General features: G+C 43.1%; 1 protein-coding gene across 1 annotated transcript in view; it reads left to right on the top strand.

The window, feature by feature from the left end:
* The first annotated feature begins 1630 nt into the window (after positions 1-1630).
* LOC144500854 (enolase 4-like) overlaps positions 1631-22706 on the top strand; it is a 45349-nt gene continuing 24273 nt past the window's right edge. Inside the window, exon 1 of the mRNA XM_078224329.1 lies at positions 1631-1795. Within this exon, the coding sequence (XP_078080455.1) occupies positions 1631-1795 (165 nt within the window). The remainder of the gene's footprint in view (positions 1796-22706) is intronic.

Raw genomic sequence — 22706 nt, 5'->3', positions numbered from 1 at the left:
AAGCCTTAGCAGTACATCCCTGCTTTTGTATTCTAGTTCTCTCGAAAAGAATGCTAACATTGCATTTGCCTTCCTAACTACCAAGTCAACCTGCAAGTTAACCTTAAGGGAATCCTGAACTAGGACTCCCAAGTCCATTTGCACTTCTGATTTCTGAATTCTTTTCCCAATTAGAAAATAGTCTATGCCTCTATTCTTCCTACCAAAGTGCATAACCTCACACTTTCCCATGTTGCAACCCATCTGTACTTCTTTGCCCACTCTCCTAACCTGTCCAAATCCTTCTGCAACCTCTGCAGTAAACAGTTTACAATGGAAATGTGTAAATAAAATTGGTTCCAGTACAAAAAACAAGTGTGTCTAAGAAAGAGCTCACCTTTCACAGTATACTCCTGTTGACAAACACGTCCACACAGTAGCCTCCTGGTGATAAGTGTGTCTACACAGTGCACTCCTGATGATAAGGATGTCTACACAATGCACTCCTGGTGATAAGTCTGCCCACACAGTACATTATTGGTGGTCAGCCTGTCCACACAGTGCACTATTCACAGAATCCCGACAGTGCCATTTGGCCCATCAAGTCTGCACCAACCACAACCCCATCCAGGCCCTATTCCCGTAAACCCACATTTTTACCCTGCTTATCCCCTGACACTGGTCAATTTAGCATGACCAATCAACCTAACCCGCACATCTTTGGACTGTGAGAGGAAACCGGAGCACCTGGAGGAAACCCCACGCAGACACGGGGAGAATGTGCAAACTCCACACAGACAGTGACCCGAGGCCGGAATTGAACCTGGGTCCCTGGCACTGTGAGGCAGCAGTGCTAACCACTGTGCCACCATGCTGCACTATTGGTGCTAAGTGTGTCCACACAGTACACTATTGGTGCTAAGTGTGTCCACACAGTACACTATTGGTGCTAAGTGTGTCCACACAGTACACTATTGGTGCTAAGTGTGTCCACACAGTACACTATTGGTGCTAAGTGTGTCCACACAGTATACTATTGGTGCTAAGTGTGTCCACACAATGCACTCCTGGTGATAAAACTCCTGGGGAAAAAGCAGGATCAGGCTATTGAGTTGCATGATCAGCCATGGTCATAATGAAAGGCAGAGCAGGCTCAAAGGGCCTCCTCCTGCTCCTATCTTCTATGTTTCTATGATAAGCGTGTCCACACAGTGCACTATTGGTGACAAGCCTGTCCACACAGTTCACTATTTGTGACATGCCTGTCCACACAGTGCACTATTTGTGACAAGCCTGTCCACACAGTAGTGTCCACTGTGAATTGATTTCAGACAAACCAGTTGGACTATTAACCTGGTGTGGTGTGACCTCTCTCATCCTGTCCACTGTGGGCTGGGGGTGCTGTCCCAACTGCTCCAGGTGAGCCAGCTCGACAGGTGGAACCCGTGACGTCAGGCCCGGCCTCGCAAACACAGGTCGCCTAGCAACGGCGAAGGAAGTGCCAGGCTGATTGCCCCGGAACGGCGGTTTAAAACTTTATAACCGGCAGCGAGCGTTTACTTTTCTAAAAAAAAAATTGATCAAACTTAATCAGAGTTTGTTTTTTTTGTTGTTGTTGTTTAATAACGCCAAGTGATCGAGCGTGTGCGGGATGTCCGCCAGCAGTAACGGTCGCAGCGCCCAGCAGGCTCGAGACTTCTGCCAGCTCAAGCAGCGCGCGGCCGAGTACTACAGGAGCAACTCGGTGCCGCAGAGGATGCAAGACGTGCTCAACACCATGTTTTATGACAAACCCGACGATGTTTACGGGCACCTGGTGGGTATTTAACGATGGCGCTAGTGCTGTAAGTAGGGAAGTTAAAAATGCAGCGCTTCCCGTTTCGGTTAACGGGTTCAAAGCAACGCTGCTGATAAAGGCACAGAGCAAAAAAACCCCAAAAGTTTCCACCACTTGCTTGATAGTTGTGCAACCGCTTCAGAGCTTGGGTACAGTTTGGCAGGAGCCCAAGATGAATGTGTTATGTGTCGGGCTGCCACCAGGGTTTAACTCTCAACACAGAGGTTCCTGCTGCCCAACTACCCAAATTAGGACCACTCTTTTTTAAGTTTCAAGAAAATCTGGCGCTGTGGGAGAATCCTAACCAACCTCATGCATAGCGATAGGTCATCTTGTGTGCCATTGAGCTGCACTAGAGTACTGCTATGGGCTGTATTTAGAATACTTAACTAAATTAGAGTGAGGGAGTTTGGGGAAGAGAGAATTAGGTGATCCTTTCATTCTACCTTTCTTGGCATCCAGTACCTGGTTGTTACTTTGCTACAGGGTAAGCATGTGGTTGACTCTCGACTACCCTCTGAAATGGCCTCGCAAGCCACTCAGTTCAAGGGCAACTAGGGATGGCCAATAAATGCTGACCAGCCATCGCTGCCCGTATTCCATAAAAAAAGGTGATTGGTGAGTAAACTAGTAAGTTATTCTAATTGTATTTGATTTATTATTGTCACATGTATTAGTGTACAGTGAAATGTATTGTTTTTTGTGTGCTACACAGACAAAGCATACCATACATAGAGAAGGAAAGGATAGAGTACAGAATGTAGTATTACAATCATAGCTAGGGTGTAGAGAAAGATCAACTTAATGCGAGGTAGGTCCATTAAAAAGTCTGATGGCAGCAGGGAAGAAGCTGTTCTTGAGTCGGTTGGTATGTGTCCTCAGATTTTTGTATCATTTTCCTGATGGAAGAAAGTGGAAGAGAATATGTCCGGGTGCGTAGCTGCCTTTCTGAGGCAGTGGGAAGTGTAGACAGTGTCAATCGGTGGGAGACTGGTTTGAGTGATGGACTGGGCTTTGTTCACGACCCTTTGTAGTTTCTTGCGGTCTTGGACAGAGCAGGAGCCATAACAAGCTGTGATAAAACCAGGAAGAATGCTTTTTATGGTACATCTATAAAAGTTGGTAAGAATCGTAGCAGACATGCCAAATTTCCTTAGTCTTCTGAGAAAGTACAGGCATTGGTGGGCTTTCTTAACTATAGTGTTGGTATGGAGGGACCAGAACAGGTTGTTGGTGATCTGGATACCTAAAAACATGAAGCTCTCGACCATTCCTACTTCGTCCCCATTGATGTCGACAGGGGCATGTCCTCCACTATACTTCCTCAAGTCGATGACTATCTCCTTCATTTTATTGACATTGAGATTATTGTCGTCGCAACAGTTCATCAGATTCTCTATCTCTTCCCTATATTCCATCTCGTAATTGTTTGAGATCCAACCCACTACATGGTGTCATCATCAAACTTGAAAATCGAGTTGGAGGGGAATTTGGCCACACAGTTATAGGTGTATAAGGAGTATAGTAAGGGACTGAGGACACAGCTTTGTGGAGCACTGATGCTGAGGATGATCGTGCAGGAGGTGTTGTTGCCGATCCTTACTGATTGTGATATGTGGGTTAGGAAGTTCAGGATCCAGTTGCAGAGGGAGGAGCCAAGCCACAGACCACAGAGTTTGGAGATGAGTTTCTTGGGAATAATGGTGTTGAAGGCTGAGCTGTGATTGATAAATACGTGTCTGGCATAGGTGTCTTTGTTATCTAGATATTCCAGGGTTTATATAGTGTGGCAGGTCAGCTCAATTGTGTGGAATGTACATCCTGAGGTATCTAGGAAGTCATGGACGCACCATGTGTGGAATCTTTCCCCCACCCGCCACAGGAATCGTAACAGGCGGGACATGGACCATGCAAAGGTTTGTTGACCTCAGACGGGATTTTCTGGTTTTTGGGGCAAGCGCGGCTGGAAAACTTATGTGTGTCCCCTGTTGCAGAAGTTTGAGTTCTAGGTTTTGGGATTTGAATGGCAGTTTGAGTCACTGTTGTGTATCTGTGAGAAGTCTCACAACTCACTTACTAATCAAGTCTTGATTAGTAAGATTTGATTACCTGTAAAGACTCGCATTCCAACCATTATTTTGTAAATTGAGTTTGTGTCTTTGTATGCCCTGTTTGTGAACTGAAATCCCACTCACCTGATGAAGGGGCAGCGCTCCGAAAGCTAGTGGCTTGTGCTACCAAATAAACCTGTTGGACTTTAACCTGGTGTTATGAGACTTCGTACTGTGTTTACCCCAATCCAAAGCCGGCATCTCCACATCATGTGTAACTGTGAGACAGAGAACTATGTGTAAACCACGTTTAGGGCGGTGGTCACACTGCAGGTTAAATGCATGCGGGCAGAGAAGGAAGGGGTGACTACCAGGTAACCTAAGAGACCCAGGCAGGTATGTAGGAGTTCCCTGAGCCTATCATGCTTGCTAATGTTTTCCATTTTGGATACTGGTGAGGGTGGTAGCTCCTCAGGGGAGTGCATCCAGATCCAGGTCTGTGGCACCATGGGAGGCTCTTCTGCATAGGAGGGGAGGAAGGAGAGTGGAAGATTAATAGTGAAAGGAGATTCCATAGTCAGGGGATCAGACAGGTGGTTCTACAGCAGTAAATGTGACTCCAAGATGGTGTGTTGGCTCACCAGTTCCAGGGTCAAGGACGTTACAGAGCGACTGCAGGATATCCTTTTGGGGAGAGTGAACAACCAGAGGTTGTGATCCAAATTGCTACCAATGACAGAGATCAGTAGAAAAATGAGGTCTTGAAAGCACATTTTAGGGAGTTAGGAGGGAAATTATAAAACAGGACCTCAAGAGCAGTGATTTCAGGATTAGTGTCACATGCTAGCGAGCATAGGAAAAGGAGGATTGAGTGAATGAATATGTGGCTTGAGAATTGGTGTAAGAGGGAGGGCATCAGGTTTCTGAGGTATTGGGACAAGTTCTGGTGCAGGTGGGACCTGGACAAACTGGACAAGTTATACCATAATAGGGCCAGGACTAACATCCTCATAGGGAGATTGCTAGCTGGGCAGTGGGGTGGAACCTGAGGGATAACTCTCAGTTAACAGATGGATTCTGAATAACAGAGAAAATGTTTAGGGTGGCACAGTGGTTAGCACTGCTGCCTCACAGCGCCAGGGACCCGGGTTCAATTCCCGGCTTGGGTCACTGTCTGTGTGGAGTTTGCACATTCTCCCCGTGCCTGCGTGGGTTTCCTCCGGGTGCTCCAGTTTCCTCTCTCAGTCCAAAGATTAGGTTGATTGGCCATGCTAAATTAATCCAAGTGTTAGGGGGATTAGCAGGGTAAATGTGGGAATAGGGCCTGGGTGGGATTGTGCTTGGTACAGATTCGATGGGCTGAATGGCCTCTTTCTGTACTGTCGGGATTCTATGATTCTATTTTATGATAATGAAGTCTAAATTAGGGTTCTACCACATGGCCGGAATTTTGCAGTCATTCATGCCTTTGGGAACTTCCGCAGGTTTCCCAGTGGCGAGGAGTGCATTCAGTGGGAAACCCCATTGACAATGGCAGAACCAAAAGATCCTGCTGCTGGTCAATGGTGGGCTGCCTCTACTGCTGCGAAACACGTGGTGGCTTATGCGGAAAATCCTGTTCAACATTTGTGAATGCATGGAGTATATAGTAAATGAGATTGGTGAGTTACAGGCACAGATTGCCATGGGGAATAATGATGTTGTGGTGATAATGGAGTCCTGGCTCAAGGAAGGACAGGATTGGGTGTTAATTGTTCATGGATACAAGATGTTCAGAAAAGGAGGAAGGCGATGTTGGTTCAGGAGAATATTGCAATCCTGGAGAAAGGATGTCCTTGAGGGTTCAAGGACAGAATCAATTTGGCTCGAGCTAAGTAACAAAAAGGGTACAATTACATTGTTAGGTGTAGTTTACGGACCTCCAAGTAATGGGAAGGATGTAGAGGAAGAAATCTGTAGGGAAATTACAGAGGTGCAAACATTATAGCGTAGTTATAACAGAGGACTTTCATTACCTGATTATAAGTTGGGATAGAGGGAATGTAAAGGGAAGAGAGGGGCAAACATTCCTAAATTGTGTTTTCTAGAGCAGTATATGTCTAGTCTAATAAGAAATAAAACACTTCTGGACCTGGTTCTTGGAAATGAGGTGGGCCAAGAAGATCAAGCGTCAGTGAGGGAACATTCAGTAAATGGTGATCTCTGTATCGTAAAGTTTAGGATGACGTAATAAAAGGACAATGGGAAATCCAGAGTAAAAATAATTTTGAACAGGATTGGGCTGGGTAGACTAGAATAGAAGTAAAGGTTGGCTGGAAAAACTGTAGCCGAACAATGGGCTACATTCAAAAATGAAATGGTTTGGGCACAATCAAGGTATATTCCTTCAAAAGGGAAAGGCAGAGCAAACAAATCCAGAGCTCCCTGGATAAAAAAAGAGATAGAGTTTAAGATGAAACTCTATCTTAAAGTGAGATAGCACTTTATCTTATGACAGGTGCCATGTAGAAAATACATTTGAGAACCAGGCTGAATGCAGAAGATTCAGGAGGGAGGTGAAAAAGCAAGAAAGAGAAGTGAAGAGGAATTATGATAAAAGATTGTCAGTCAACATAAAGGGGAATTCCAAAGGCTCCTATAGGCACGTAAATAGCAAAGGGGTGATAAAACTGTTTCGTATTCATGTTTGTTCCTAGTTGGAACAAGGTCATTCCAATCACATGATGTATTGATGACATCATTGGTCATTTGCACAGGCAAACAGGCAGTCTATCCTAACAGCCTGTAGAGTAAACACCTTTCTAATAAAGTTCTTATTTGATTGTACCTTCATGATCTGCAAGCCTATCCTTTAAAAATACTACAAAGAAGACTGGCGACAAAGTGATCGATTCACACGGCAAACACCCAGAAAAGGATTGCAGAAATCCGGTGGAACAAGAGGAAAATCATTGGTTCATGCTGCAGATATCTAGAAAGACTTCAGAAGTTTAAAAAAATATTGCTGCACCAAAGCTGGTGACAGAGGGGTGCCAAATAACGGTAGTAGCCATTGAAGGAACCAAAATTTAAACAAAGATTTTGGAGAAACCAATATCGAAAAGAAGCTTACCACATGCTTGACCTGGATAGATCTAGAATGGTACAGGGAGCATTGTGAGTTTAAAAAATCCTGTAAGAATAATTTAGAGCTGAGGGTGTTGCAAAATTCGGAAGGAAACAGATTGAGCTCAGAGTTACGTTGTGTAAAAGAAGCAAGGTAGAGCTAAAAATTTGTGGCACATTGTGCTTATGCAAGCCCTCCCGAGAAGGAAAAATTATGGGGATTTTGGCGCCATGGGACCATATGATGAGAATACTGAGTGGTGGAACTCATAAACTGAAAGATTCAAATTGCACATTCTCGCAAGGTGGTGGTGGTTTGGGGTGGGATTTTCCAGAGTTTCACCTCCGCTCAGCAGCTGTCAGCTGTGGCCAGCGGCAAGGATCCTGAGCTTTACTGTTGCTATTCCTAGCGTAAGTGTCTGTATGTTGAACTGCTGCTACCTGAAGGCGCAGCAGCACAGCCTTGAGAGGCCAGATTTTATTCTGTATGAGCATTTCTGCATCAAGAACAAACAATTCCCTTGGGGTGATAGGAAGCATTCTCTCTTCCACAATCCCCATACTAATGCTCTGCCCACCAGCTGGGAAGATGTAGAGGAACACTGAAAATTTGGAGCAGAGAACACTGGCCCTGAGTTTATGGACCATTTCTTCAAGCCTAAGAGTTATGTAAATGAATGCATTATTTTAAAAAATAAGGACAGAAGAATTATGAAACAAGTGTTCACCTTTGATGTAACACCATAATCAAGATAATGTGGGGCGAAAAGCTTTGCCCAAGTGATCAAAATTGCAGCAGACATAACGTCTATCCTGAGTGTTGTGGGGTGGGGGGGGGAGAGAAACATTCAACCTCCTGCAAAGTCTGGCACAGCCAGAAAAGATGTGGAGATGCCAGCGTCGGACAGGGATAAGCACAGTAAGAAGTCTCACAACACCAGGTTAAAGTCCAACAGGTTTATTTGGTAGCACAAGCTTTCGGAGTGTCACTCCTTCTTCAGGCGAGTTCACCTGAAGAAGCCTGTTGGACTTTAACCTGGTGTTGTGAGACTCCTTACTGTACACAGCCAGAAAAACCAGGCTCCAAAAATCTATGATGACATTGTAGAGGGCTACTTCTCACCTAAACCTTTGGTAATCACCAAAACATTCGGGTTCCATAGACGTAACCAACAAGAAGGTGAATCAATCATACAGTTCATATCTACTTTCAAGAAATTTGCTGAATACTGTGAATTTGAAGATGCCTTGAATGACACCATTAACGATTGTCTAATGTGTGGGTTAAGAAGAGAAGTTATCCAGAAAGCAACTTAAACTTATGCTCTCAATGAAATTAGCAGCCAAGGAGCTCAACAATTGAGCTTGAGCGCGGAAGTCCATAAGGTATCACCTGAAACCCAAACACAGACACAGGTTCGAAATTGCCATCAATGTGCAAAAACTGGGCAAAAATGCAAAATGCATGAACTGTGGTTTAAAAAAAAGGTAGATCGAATGCATCTGTTGGTGAAAGAAAAGTTCCAAACAAGAATTATAAAAACAAGAACTAAGTGTATCAGATGAAAACCTAAATAGAGGGAGAAGGATCCCTGGGATACAGAAAGGTTGCAAAAAGGACCAGAGCCATAGTCAGATGACGAACTGTCATTGAATGTACTGGTTATTGCAACAAACCGTTACTGGGTCATTCCTTTGCTGAACGAACAACCAGTGAAAATGGAGGTGGACACTGGAGCAGCAGTTTCCTTGGTACCAGAAACTGTTTACCTAGAGAAACCATGCCATATTGCCTTAAAACACTCAAAAGGTTCAGTTGAGGGGCCATATTGATGTAAGCATGCAGCTAAATGGACAGACTGCAGACCTGCCCCTACACATTGTTAAAGGTTACCTATCCAACCCTAATGGGGAGAACCTGGCTGGAGAGAATCAAGCTAAACTGGCCCAAGGTGAATCTCATGTCGGAGTCCGAAGCAGGTCTGCCAAAGACTTTAAAGAAAGCCAAACAAAATGCTTAAAGGCTAGGTCAGTGCTGTATGCCATCAGGCCTGAGGTTGAGGCAGGATTAGAGTGGCTGATCACGATGGGGGTCCCCAAAACCCATTAATGTAAGTTATTGGGCCACGTCAATTGTTCTTGTGATTTAAAAAAATGGTTTGGTGTTCATATGTGCCAATTTTAAAGTCACTATCAATCTGGCACTGTGTGCAGAGCAAGTACCATCTGACTTTAATTGATTATTTATTTGTTGTATTGGCTGGAGGCCAATATTTCAGTAAAGTTTACCTTAGTCAAGCTTATCTTCAGATAAACCTGGATCCAGATTCACACCAATATTTGACAATTGTGACACATCAGGGGTTATTCAGATATAAAAGGCTTCCATTTTGCATTACATCTGCACCTGCATTGTTCCAACGTCATGATGTGGAGATGCCAGCGTTGGACTAGGGTAAGCACAGTAAGAAGTCTCACAACACCAGGTTAAAGTCCAACAGGTTTATTTGGTAGCAAATACCATAAGCTTTCGGAGCTTGCTGCTCCTTCGCCAATCTGACGAAGGAGCAGCAAGCTCCGAAAGCTTATGGTATTTGCTACCAAATAAACCTGTTGGACTTTAACCTGGTGTTGTGAGACTTCTTATTGTTCCAACGTGCCATGGTTCGAATTCTAAGTGGACTAGAAGGAGTCCAGTGCTACTTAGGCAATATCTTAGTTACTGGAAAGAATGAAGAAGCGCATCTTCAAAATTTGGGTGCTGCACTCCTGAGACTAGAAGATTGCGGACTATTAGTATGGAAGGATAAATGAGAATTCTTTAAATCTTCTAAGATTTCATAGATGAAAAGAGACTGCACAACCGCCTTCAAAGGTGAAAGCTATAACTGAGGCACCTGCACCTCAAAACGTGAATGAGCTTTGATCATTTTTGGGTTTGTTAAACTATTATGGAAGGTTTGTCCCCAATCTAGCAAGTATTCTCAAGCCTTTACACAACATATTGTGTCAAAACAGGAAATGAGTGAATCAGTGTGAGAACACCTTTGTACAAGCTAAGGAGGCATTAATAAAGACAGAAGTACTGACACACTTGGATCCAAAGTTACCCTTTCAACTGACTTGCGATTCATCACCTTGTGGGGTGGGAGCAGTGGTTTCTCTGTAATGCCCAATGGTAAAAAAAAGCCAATAGCGTTTACATCAAGATCCTTGAACAAAGCAGAAATAAACTATGCACAGATGGAGAAGGAAGCACTAGGCATCATTTTTGGGATCAAACATTTTTACCAGCACCTTGTATAGAAGGAAATTTACTAATGCACCACTGGCAATGATATTCTGGCAGCGCACTAATATTCTATCTCTGACAGCAAGCCAGATGCAGAGATGGCATTGCTGTTGTCAGCACATACATACACAATAAAATATCGTTAATCAAATCTCCATGGGAACACTGATGAACTCTCTAGATTACCCTCACCATATGAGTCTTCAATGAATAGTTCAAATGGTGCATTGTCTAGATAAATTCCTTTTGCTTGCAGAGACTGGGTCTCTATATATGCATATACAATATATATAGCAACTAGCAAGCGTAAATGAGCTACATTGCAAGCCCAACTGATAACCTTAAATTTGTTGTTAGTGTTAGTTGTCAACACACTCTGGATTGTTCGGCAAATGCTGCTCAATCACAGAATTACATTTAACGTTAAACATTGTGCTCTGTGTTTTGCAAGCATAGGTTGGTTGAGTATGATCTGTACTCTGCCTATTGCGAACAGTTGAAGAAATGTGCTCTTTGATATGATCTGCTAGGCATTGGGACATATGGCTTATGCACCTGGCATTGCACCAGCATTGAAATTCATGTACCACATGATTCATTTGTGTGGTAAACAGAATGTCTTTCTGACTTGATGGCAGCATCCTGTTAGTGGAAAACACCACTCTTGTAGCCACTGAATAGTAGTAGTGTGAAATGGCCAGCTTTACCTGTTTTCCAGATTTGGCATTCTTGTCCTGCGCAAGAGGAAAAGCTATGAGAGCGTATTTCTTTTTCCACCATTTCTCAAGTCCTGTACTATCAAGTGACTAAAAGTAATAATAAGAATGGTTTTACTTATCCAGATACTGTGGGCAGAATCTTACCAAAAAATGGTGGTGCCTAAAACCAGTGTGTTTCCTCTCCACATCTTCTAACACCTTTTGTCCAAAGAAAGCATGGGGGCGTGTTTCATATTGAATTTTGTGCAGCTGGGCCAAACGAAGCCTCCCCCCACCCCACTATGGCAGTATCAGGGACACAGCACTCACCCTCCACCTGCCACCACCGCCCCCCCCCTCCCCCCCCCACCACCTCCTCCCTCCCCCCCCTCCCCCCTCATCGCTGGCATCCGGCATCTCCTTTTCCCCTCACCATCTTCCTCTCCACAGTAAGAAGTCTCTCAACACCAGGTTAAAGTCCAACAGGTTTATTTGGTAGCACAAGCCACTAGCTTTCGGAGCGCTGCCCCTTTGTCAGGTGAGTGAGAGTTCTATTCACAAACAGGGCACATAAAGACACAAACTCAATTTACAAAATAATGGTTGGAATGTGAGACTTCTTAATGTGTTTACCCCAGTCCAACGCCAGCATCTCCACATCACATCTTCCTCTCCCCCAGGCCCATACTCACCTTTGTGCTCCCGGGGGGATTCCTTCGATATGTCGGCAAGGTTTGAAAATATGATGGGGGGGGATAATATGGTGAGGGAAGGGTGCCTGATAATTAAATTAAAATTTATTTAAATACATTAAAATTGGGTTCTTTCCCTTTGTGGGTGTGAACTTCGTGATATCACCAGTGAGGGGCAGGGAGAATCATGGAATGTGATTTCTCCGGAGAGAATTGCGTTTCCTGATTTTCTCTGGATTTTCAGCCCACATCATTGTTCTTTCTGATGGCAAACACGGGCTAAAAATCATCCCCAGAATCTCCTATGTTTCAATTCCCAAAGTCCTGTAATAAAATAATGCTAATGATGTTGAAGGAACAAGGAGATGTGCTCAAAAAATTTCCAGACCAATGGTGTTTCCCTACTGGGCACTTAAAATGATTGGACAAATGCACTTATGAAAAGGAAATCATGTTTCATAAGTCTGTTAGTTTTTTTAAGGTTATGAATAGCAGAGTAGATAAGGCAGAACTGATGGATATGGTACTTTCAAAAGGCATTCGGTAAGGTGCCGCAGAAAAGGTTATTAAATAAAATTAAGGTTCACAGGACTAATGATGTATTAGCAGTGATTAGGGCTTAGTTAATTATCAGAAAAAGAGTCGGAATAAAAAGATCATTTTCAGTTGCTAAACTAATGGGCTACCGCAAGGATCGATGACTGAACCCAGCCTTTAATAACTATATCAAATACATAGATGACCACACGATATGTAATATATATTCAAGTTTCCTGACAATAGAAAAGGTAAACTGTGAGGAGAATGCAATGAGGCTGCAAAGGAATAGAGACAGCTTAAGTGAGTATAACAATAATCTGGCAAATTGAATATAATATGGAAAAAAGTTGAGCTATCCATTTCGATAGAAAAGCAGATTTGTTTTATTTGGTGTCTCATTGGTCAGATCTTGAGACTAGTATGTTTAAACATGAACCATTTACTGGTAATCCTTAATAATGTACAGATGCCACTTACTGCCAATGCATGCTGCTGCTGCCATGCAGATTCCTTCTTGACTGTTCTCTGAGTCCATTACCATATGCCAATTAAACTGTGGGCAGAGTTATCCTCCAGTCCCATTATCACCCTTTCTGTGCTGAGCACCTTTACATGACAAAGGTATGTGGGCACATGCTATATCCCCTTTCTTCTCAAAAGAAAACTTTCCTCCCTTCCAATGGAGTATAGCCATTTACAGTATAATCTTTACTTGCTATCTCTTCACGCCCAACGCAAGTGTCTGACTTTATAAATACAGACCCTCTTTTTGACTTGACAGTTATTCCACATTTTGGTCTGTCCTGTTTGTAGGAATGGTAGTAATATCTTGTACGTGGTTATCTTCATTTGATTTGCTTTTTGTAGTTTTTCCAGTTGTGTTTCCCTTTATTAACAACTTGTCTGTTTTCTTTGGACACTATGGGTTTGTCCGGTTCTTTCCACGGGGGATGTGCACTCCATTCATTCTGGGAGTGAACTTGAATTTTCTTTTTCTGTGGTGTCTGCCATGTTCTTGCCGGACATTGACATTTTGCAAATGGCACCTTCATTTCCACTAGTCTTACAATTTCACCCAAACGTTTGTTTGCTGTTTTATGTTCAAGTGGATATACAAGCTTATGAAGCTTTTCATTAAGTTCATAATTTTTCAACAATTCATTGGTACTCCATACATCCAGTTCTTCTAGTTCCTTGCACTGCCAGTGTGAGATTTACGTTTTCCAATCTAATTTCTGTCTTTTCTTTCTGTGTCTGCAACAGTACTTCATTTTAGTTATACTGTTGGCTTGGTCTGTCTCTGTCAAAGTCTCAAACTGTTTCAGTTCTGCAATTGTGCTACTCATGGCTTCATTATCCACTCTCAGCTTGGAAATTTCTAAGGCCTTTTCTTTCAATGTCTCTTCGTTGTCATTCAGTTGGTTCCTAAGATCTCCTGTCCTTTTTCTTGTAGCTTTTGGCTTCTTCCTGGAATTCAAAATATTATTGAGTCTTCACTGCCAACTAGTTCTTCACATTTGTTCAGAATTACATTCAACTCATTTTGTTTTTCTTTGTAATTTGCCAGAGGTGCAAACTGTGACCTGAGGTGTGTTTGTAGAGAGTGAAAGTCATTTAAAAGATTTTCCTTTTCTTTGTGAAGCTTGTTTGCTTCATCTGGAGTTTCTCTATAATTTAGAATTTCCTTGAGTTTGTCCTACTGTTCTTAAGATGGCCTTAATTTCTTCATATTACTGAATAGTTGCAATTTCCTTTTGCACTTGATCTTGAAAGACAATCAGCTGTTCTTTCAACTGTTTATTTTCTTGTTGACCTCTTGCCAACTCAGTCTGGGCTTCAGTGCATAAATTTGTTGCTACTGGTAGTTCCAATGCAGCTTTTTCTGAAGTAATATTCAATGTCCTTTTTAGTTTCTCCTGTTATTCCAAGGTGGCATATTGATTCTTCAGTGAGTATTTCAGGCTCGCAACTTCTTTGTATACCTTTTCCTTCTACTGATTTGCATGATTGTATAACTGGTTGAGTTTTCCCAACTTTGATTTGCCAACTGTGGAATTGAGGGTTGCTATTTTCTCCTGGTATCTCTGTGTCACCTTTGAAATTTATTTGTTCAGATCTCAAACAGCTTGGTTCATTGAATACTTCGGTTTATCATATGTTTTCAAAGGTATATACTCAGCTTGAATCTTGTACTTTAAATCTTTCAGTTCAGCTCTGATGTGAACATTACATTGTTCTGTGGAACAACTTAATTTGCTTTTTGCACATTTTTCTTCTTTTGAGTTACCTCAGAAAGCTTCCCTTCAGCCAGAGCCATCTGCTCACTCTGTACTGTCATCTGCTGTTGCAGTTTGGGCATTGTGTCGGCATTTTCCAAATAGCTCTATTTTTTAATCTTTCAGCTGCCACTCAGCCATTTCTTTCTTTTGCACTAACTCTTTGGTTCGTGATTTCATCGCACTGACATGGTCAGCAACAATTTTGTTGTTTACTTGAATATTGCCTCCCTCTCTCTGGGGTTTCTAGTTGCCCTCTCTCTGGAGTCATTTGTTGCCCACACTGCTTTATTGGGATCTTCTCCTAAAAGGACCTTCTTCTGGAGCCTGCACTCTCCACAATTTGGAGTCTAAAATATCATCAAGGAAAGCAAATCATATGTTAACCTATATTACAGAGGGATTGGAATATAAAAGTAATGCAATTACTGCAATTATGTAGGATCTTGGTGAGACTACACCAGGCTGTACTGTGAAGCTAAGGAAGGATACATTTGTTTTAGAGGGAATGCAAAATGATTCACTAGACAGACTCCTGTGAAAAGAGATTGAGTAGACAAGGCTTTTATTCCCAAGAGCTTTGAAGAATAATAAATGATTCCAGTTACTCTACATGAGTTTCCCAGATGTCAATGTATATTAGGAGGCTATCTAGGTACACTGCATGTTTGGATATCTTTGCCACTACCTGGTTCATCAGCCTTTGAAATTTAGCCAGGGCATTTCTGAGTCCAAATGGCATAACTCGACACTGGTATAACCATATGGAGTCATGAAGGCAGAGATTTCCTTTGCATGGGCTTTTACTCCCTTGAGTAAATCTATATTTGTTGCATAGGCTGCATTACCTACTCTAGCTATGCAGTCTTCCAGGTGAGCAATTGGGTAAGAGATGACTCTGGTCACTGCATTAACCTTTTGGTAGTCAATGCAAAGTTTTGTGGATCTGTCTGTCTTGCGCAACTAGGCTGTATTAGTTGGTAGTTAATCTCCTCCCGAACTTGGGCCAGTTTCTCTGGACCTGAAGGTGGGGATATTACTTTATTGGAGGGACCTCTCACACATGTACATCATGTAGAGCTAGTGGCGCAGCCTGGCTTGTCTCTACAGATGTTTTTAGATGTCATGAGCAGCCTTGTCAGGTCTCCTCACTGTTCTGCATTTAGGTGGGTGAATGTAATGTCCAATTTGCTAGAATTTCAATTTTTGCTAGCGCAACAGTAAGGGTTTCAATGTGGGCCTCAGCCAATCTTTCTTGAATTTAATTTTGAATGGTTTCCAAAAGCTGGCATTGGGATCACAGGTGCAGATTTTATTGCAGGCAGGAGATTTCCCACAACCTTGGCAGGCTCTGGAAAAACTTACTGGCGATGACCTGGAAAAATTCTGGCTGATGTGTGCTTGGGCTTTATGTATATCAACATGCCCAGTGATTGGGGTTTAATGCACTAGTCTTAATATTTCCCCACAGTACCTCAGCAGCACCACTACCTGGTAGATCACTGTCCAATTTGCAATTCTATGAGGGGTCTCCACTTCCTCATCATCACCTCATTTCTAATGTTGAAGCAGTCAGGGATTTCCTCTGCCTCAGCTTCATTTTGTGCCAACATTTCAACAATGGGTTGGCTTGCTGAGCCGTAACCAAGGAAGACATACTTATTACCTCATTAGGTCCTCTACACTCCTGAAAAACATCTCAGGTAACCAGATAATAGGGTGATCTGTTTGCAATGCCACTTCAGTCTCCTCTGATGGAGTTTGTCTGGTAATAAACTGGGTTACACACTCAGGGAAAATACCAGGTGCTTTCTCTGCAGCTGTTCTGCTTCTCTAATCTCAGTCAGCTTCTCTGAGACTACTGGGATGCTATCAATTCATTGCTGAGGAGCAGGTAGACCCCTCCTTTCCCTCCACAGTCACCGATCCTGACACAAGCTTTTTACAGTAACTTCGGTGCAATGTTAATGTAAGCCTACTTGTGACACTGATAAAGTAAACTTTAAGCTTGCACTCGAGCTGCACCCATATGAGGGGATGGCCATGTACCCTTCTTCAGTACCCTTTACCAACACCATAGCACTTACTGCATTCTCTGATGGATAGATAATGCCTTTTCCTAGCATGCCGCTTGATCCCTCAATATCACTATAGGCTTACTTAAGAAACATAAGAAATAGGAGCAGGAGTAGGCCATCTAGCCCCTCGAGCCTGCCCCGCCATTCAATAAGATCATGGCTGATCTGACGTGGATCAGTACCACTTACCCGCCTGATCCCCATAACCCTTAATTCCCTTACCGATCAGGAATCCATCCATCCGCACTTTAAACATATTCAGCGAGGTAGCCTCCACCACCTCAGTGGGCAGAGAATTCCAGAGATTCACCACCCTCTGGGAGAAGAAGTTCCTCCTCAACTCTGTCTTAAACCGACCCCCCTTTATTTTGAGGCTGTGTCCTCTAGTTTTAACTTCCTTACTAAGTGGAAAGAATCTCTCCGCCTCCACCCTATCCAGCCCCCGCATTATCTTATAAGTCTCCATAAGATCCCCCCTCATCCTTCTAAACTCCAACGAGTACAAACCCAATCTCCTCAGCCTCTCCTCATAATCCAAACCCCTCATCTCCGGTATCAACCTGGTGAACCTTCTCTGCACTCCCTCCAATGCCAATATATCCTTCCTCATATAAGGGAACCAATACTGCACACAGTATTCCAGCTGCGGCCTCACCAATGCCCTGTACAGGTGCATCAAGACATCCCTGCTTTTATATTCTATCCCCCTCGCAATATAGGCCAACATCCCATTTGCCTTCTTGATCACCTGTTGTACCTGCAGACTGGGCTTTTGCGTCTCATGCACAAGGACCCCCAGGTCCCTTTGCACGGTAGCATGTTTTAATTTGTTTCCATTGAGATAGTAATCCCATTTGTTATTATTTCCTCCAAAGTGTATAACCTCGCATTTCTCAACGTTATACTCCATTTGCCATATCCTCGCCCACTCACTCAGCCTGTCCAAATCTCTCTGCAGATCTTCTCCGTCCTCCACATGATTCACTTTTCCACTTATCTTTGTGTCGTCTGCAAACTTCGTTACCCTACACTCCGTCCCCTCCTCCAGATCATCTATATAAATGGTAAACAGTTGCGGCCCGAGTACCGATCCCTGCGGCACGCCACTAGTTACCTTCCTCCAACCGGAAAAACACCCATTTATTCCGACTCTTTGCTTCCTGTCGGATAGCCAGTCCCCAATCCACTTTAACACACTACCCCCAACTCCGTGTGCCCTAATCTTCTTCAGCAGCCTTTTATGGGGCACCTTATCAAACGCCTTTTGGAAATCCAAAAACACCGCATCCACCGGTTCTCCTCCATCAACCGCCCTAGTCACATCTTCATAAAAATCCAACATGTTCGTCAAGCACGACTTTCCCCTCATGAATCCATGCTGCGTCTGATTGATCGAACCATTTCTATCCAGATGCCCTGCTATCTCCTCTTTAATAATGGATTCCAGCATTTTCCCTACTACAGACGTTAAGCTGACCGGCCTATAGTTACCCGCCTTTTGTCTCCTTCCTTTTTTAAACAGCGGCGTAACATTAGCCGTTTTCCAATCAACCGGCACTACCCCAGAATGCAACGAGTTTTGATAAATAATCACTAACGCATCCACTATTACCTCTGACATTTCTTTCAATACCCTGGGATGCATTCCATCCGGACCCGGGGACTTGTCCACCTTCAGTCCCATTAGTCTACCCAGCACTGCCTCTCTGGTAACATTAATCGTATTAAGTATTTCTCCTGCTGCCAACCCTCTATCGTTAATATTTGGCATACTATTTGTGTCCTCCACCGTGAAGACCGACACAAAAAACTTATTTAAAGACTCAGCCATATCCTCATTTCCCACTATTAACTCCCCCCTCTCGTCCTCCAAGGGTCCAACATTCACTCTAGCCACTCTATTCCTTTTTATATATTTATAAAAACTTTTACTATCATTTTTTATATTAATTGCTAGCCTAGCTTCATAGTCTATCCTTCCTTTCTTTATCGCTTTCTTAGTCTCTCTTTGTTGTTTCTTAAATTTTTCCCAATCACTTGTTTCTCCACTATTTTTGGCCACTCTGTACGCAGCTGTTTTTATTTTAATACTCTCCTTTATTTCCTTCGTTATCCACGGCTGGTTCTCCCTTTTCTTACAATCCTTGTTTTTTGCTGGAATATATTTTTGCTGAGAACTGAAAAGGATCTCCTTAAAAATCCTCCACTGTTCCTCAGCTATCCTACCTGCCAGCCTGCTCTCCCAGTCTACCTTAGCCAATTCATCCCTCATCCTATCATATTTCCCTCTGTTCAAACAGAGGACACTGGTTTGAGACCAAACTTTCTCCTCTTCCATCTGAATCAGAAATTCGACCATATTGTGGTCACTAGACCCAAGAGGGTCCTTCACAATAAGATCCTTAATTCTACCTACCTCGTTACACAATACCAGATCCAAAATAGCTCGTTCCCTCGTCGGTTCCGTAACATGCTGTTCAAGGAAACTATCCCGACAGCATTCTAAGAACTCTTCCTCCATTCCACCCTTACCGACTTGAGTCTGCCAGTCAATGTGCATGTTGAAGTCCCCCATGATTATTGCCGTTCCGTTTTTACACGCATCCCTTATCTGCTTGTTTATAGCCCTCCCCACCTCAACATTATTATTTGGGGGCCTATATACCACACCTACTAGTGTCTTTCTCCCTCTACTATTCCTCATCTCTACCCATAACGATTCCACGTTTTGTTCCTCAGAGCCTATGTCATCCCTCAGTACTACCCTGATATTATCTCTTATTAATAGCGCGACCCCACCACCTTTTCCTTCCTGTCTATTCTTCCTAAACGCCTGATACCCCTGGATATTCATCTCCCAGTCCTGGTCACCTTTCAGCCACGTTTCTGTAATGGCCACTAGATCGTACCCACTTGTGCTGATTTGCACCATCAACTCATTCACCTTGTTCCGAATGCTTCGTGCATTCAGGCAAAGTGTCCTTATTCCAGCTTTTATCTGGACCCGCTTTGATGAGTCGCGAACACCCTCTCCCTCTACTCCCTTATCTAAATTACCGCCTTCATTCACTTGCACCCTCTCCTCTACCATTAATTTTGTAATTCCCCTTACCCCTGCATCCTCCCCCCCATCAATTAGTTCCTTGATCCTAGTTGCCTCATTCTAAGGAAATTGGCCACTCTTCTTTATGATATAAAACCCTTGTAACTTTCAGGAATTTTTAAAAACTCACTCGCACGTATCTACAGAGATTTGTTGCTGTAGTCAGAGCAAAGCCTTGCCTGCTATTTATCTGTCTTGACTCCTGCTTATAGTGCAGTGTTTGTATGCCTCAAAAAACCCACGGGTTTTTCCTGTAATTTCCAGCAATCGGTGTGGAAGCCCTGCTTTATGGCTGTTAATGCACACATGCTACTTGGACTCAATTATCTTCTCAGCACCATCCTTTCTGGCCTCAATAAGACATCTGGTGTTTCCAGCTGTCTTTTCTCTTCCCATGGATGCTCAGTTTCTTACCCTTCTCCCACCTTTTATCTTTCTCAGAAGAGAGAATGCTCTTGAAATGTTAGCTGTGTTCTCTCTCCGTAGATGCTGTCAGATCTACTGAGAAAGGCCAGCATTTTCTGTTTTTGTTTCATTTTCCAGCAACTGCAGTAATTTGCTTTTATTTTACCTTGGTTGGGGGTAACTAGGGGAGGGTTTCCTTTGGGGTGAAGAATTGTGGACAATCTCATAATCATCAGCCAGTGTTTCTGCCTGCCTGGCCCTGTAGCTCTCTGTTCCTCTACTTAAGTTCTTATTGGAAAGGGTATGGTGACTTTGAACTACTTGAGGAGAATTATTTCAGGAAAGTTTTCATAGGTAGCTTAAATTTCAAGTGCCCATGCCCTCCAATCAAAAGCGAGCTGTTTAATCCATTCAAATTCCGGGTACATCTGGTAAGGTAGTTTCCTGTGGGTACAGAATTTTGGATGGTATACCTCTGGCATTAACTGGTATACACTTAGAGTGAGATTTTCTGGCTGTTCTCGATGACGGGTTCTTTCGGTCCCACTGGCAGCTACCCAGGCTGTGGGTTCCTCGGCAGTGGCGTGTGTGTGCAATGTGAAACCTCATTTGACAGTGGCGGGACCAGAAGATCCCACCATCAGCCAATGGTGGGCTGCCACCGCAAAACACATAGCTCTTTTTGCTGCTTTATAATCCTGCTGCACTTTCCTCAGGTTAGACGGAGTAAACCTCACGTAATTTTACTGTCAGCTTACTCTGCAACAGCAGGGAGCAGTATTGGGCTGGCCATTTTAACTGCTGTGCTAACCTTTCGAAAGAGACAAAGAAAGTGTCCACCTCTTCATGGGCAAACTCAAATACCTTGGCCCTTAAGGCTGACCTAGAAATAATTTCAATGGGCACAGTGGGATCCTCTTCTCAGCTCAGGCTGTTTTAATTTAAACTCCCTTTCCTTGCCTCTTTCCCTTATCTGGAATTCTTTCTCCTTCTTTTATTCTTGCATGTCCTTTTCCTGTTCCTGCCCCCCCTCTCTTCCTCAAATTCCAGTTCTAATTCCACTGCGCCAATCTTAATTTTTCTGTTCCTAGTTTATCTGTTTAGTGCCCTCAATTTCTATCTCGAGATGTTTTGCTACCCATTTAAAAAATTTCATTTTTTTCTGACTTTGGGGTGGAACTTCACCTCTATTCTTCTAAGCAGAGTTCCTTGACATCTTGTCGGTTATCTCATTCTGTTCTATGAAAGCATTGATAGCAAATGTGGACATTTTAGTACTTCAGTATTACAGACCCAAAAAAACCCTTTTTCAAGTGTTTTCAAGTTGCTTTACTTTCCCGACTCCAATTTTTTTGTCAGGCTGTGGGAACAATTCTGGATACGAGCCCCCAATTTTGTCATGACCGAGTGAGGAAGGGTGAACTGGCTCCCTTCTATTCAACCTCCTCGGTTGGTCACAGCAAAGGTTTAAGTTTAGTTTTTATGAGGATATACCCTTGTGAATAGTACAGTCAATCAAACAAGATTTTCTTAGAGCCGATTTATTAACCTCGAAACCTGAGAAAAATAATAAAATCATGACATCAAGCATTCGGCCCTCATTTAATCATTAGGACACACACACATACATCAGAAATAAGGGGAGTTAGAGTCCAATTTTTAAAAAGATAAAAGAATATACAGTTAAGTGGCGTTTCATTGTCCTTGAAGTGTAAATATTAAACATTGTGGCTAATTCAGGTTAGGTTTCTTAGGTGCGTCAGATGTAGAAGAAATTGCAATTATTATAAGATCTCAGTTCACCGGTAGGTATATGGTCATGTTAGCTTCTCGAACTGGGAAACATGCAAATTCCAAAAGAGAGAGTACGAGGGAGAGAGAGAGGGCCCTCAGCTTGTTTTCTGTGCCAAAGACTTTCTTGACACTACCTGCGACACTTGCAATTGCTCTCAAGTGGCTGGCAGTTTTGTTTTGAAATACTTTGTCCATTGTGTATTTCCAGGAATTCTTTGGTTGATCTATCTGTAGCAACCATTGTTTAGAGGAAAGTTCCCCCGAGTTTCTCACCTTTACCTTGGAAAGTGGCCTTGCATTTTTAAACAGTTTTTTCTGTCTCAGTTCAAGTTGCAAAATTTGCAGTCATTTGAAAAATCTTGTTTTCAAAAATAAAGGGTTTTGGCTCGCAATCAGAGAACATTCCAATGAAGTAAAGATAGGTGCAGCAAGATGGCATAGTGATAAGCACTGCTGTCTCTCAGCGCCAGGGACCCAGGTTCAATTCCGGCCTTGGGTGACTGTCCGTGTGGAGTTTGCGCATTCTCCCCGTGTCTGCGTGGATTTCCTCCAGGTGCTCCAGTTTCCTCCCACCAGGCTTCTTTTAGTAAACTAGAATGAATAATTTATTTAAATCGATTTAAAACGAAACTTATTTTTAAAAGCAAGTTGCAATAACTGGTTAATATATCATAGAATCATAGAAACCCTACAGTACAGAAAGAGGCCATTCGGCCCATCAAGTCTGCACCCACCACAATCCCAGCCAGGCGCTACCCCTACATATTTTACCCACTAATCCCTCTAACCTACGCATCTCAGGACACTAAGGGCAATTTTTAGCATGGCCAAATCAACCTAACCTGCACATCTTTGG

This window comes from Mustelus asterias, chromosome 11, assembly GCF_964213995.1.
Source record: "Mustelus asterias chromosome 11, sMusAst1.hap1.1, whole genome shotgun sequence".
NCBI lineage: Eukaryota > Metazoa > Chordata > Chondrichthyes > Carcharhiniformes > Triakidae > Mustelus > Mustelus asterias.
The sequence above is the reverse complement of the archived record's forward strand: the minus strand, read 5'-3'. Positions and strand labels throughout refer to the sequence as shown.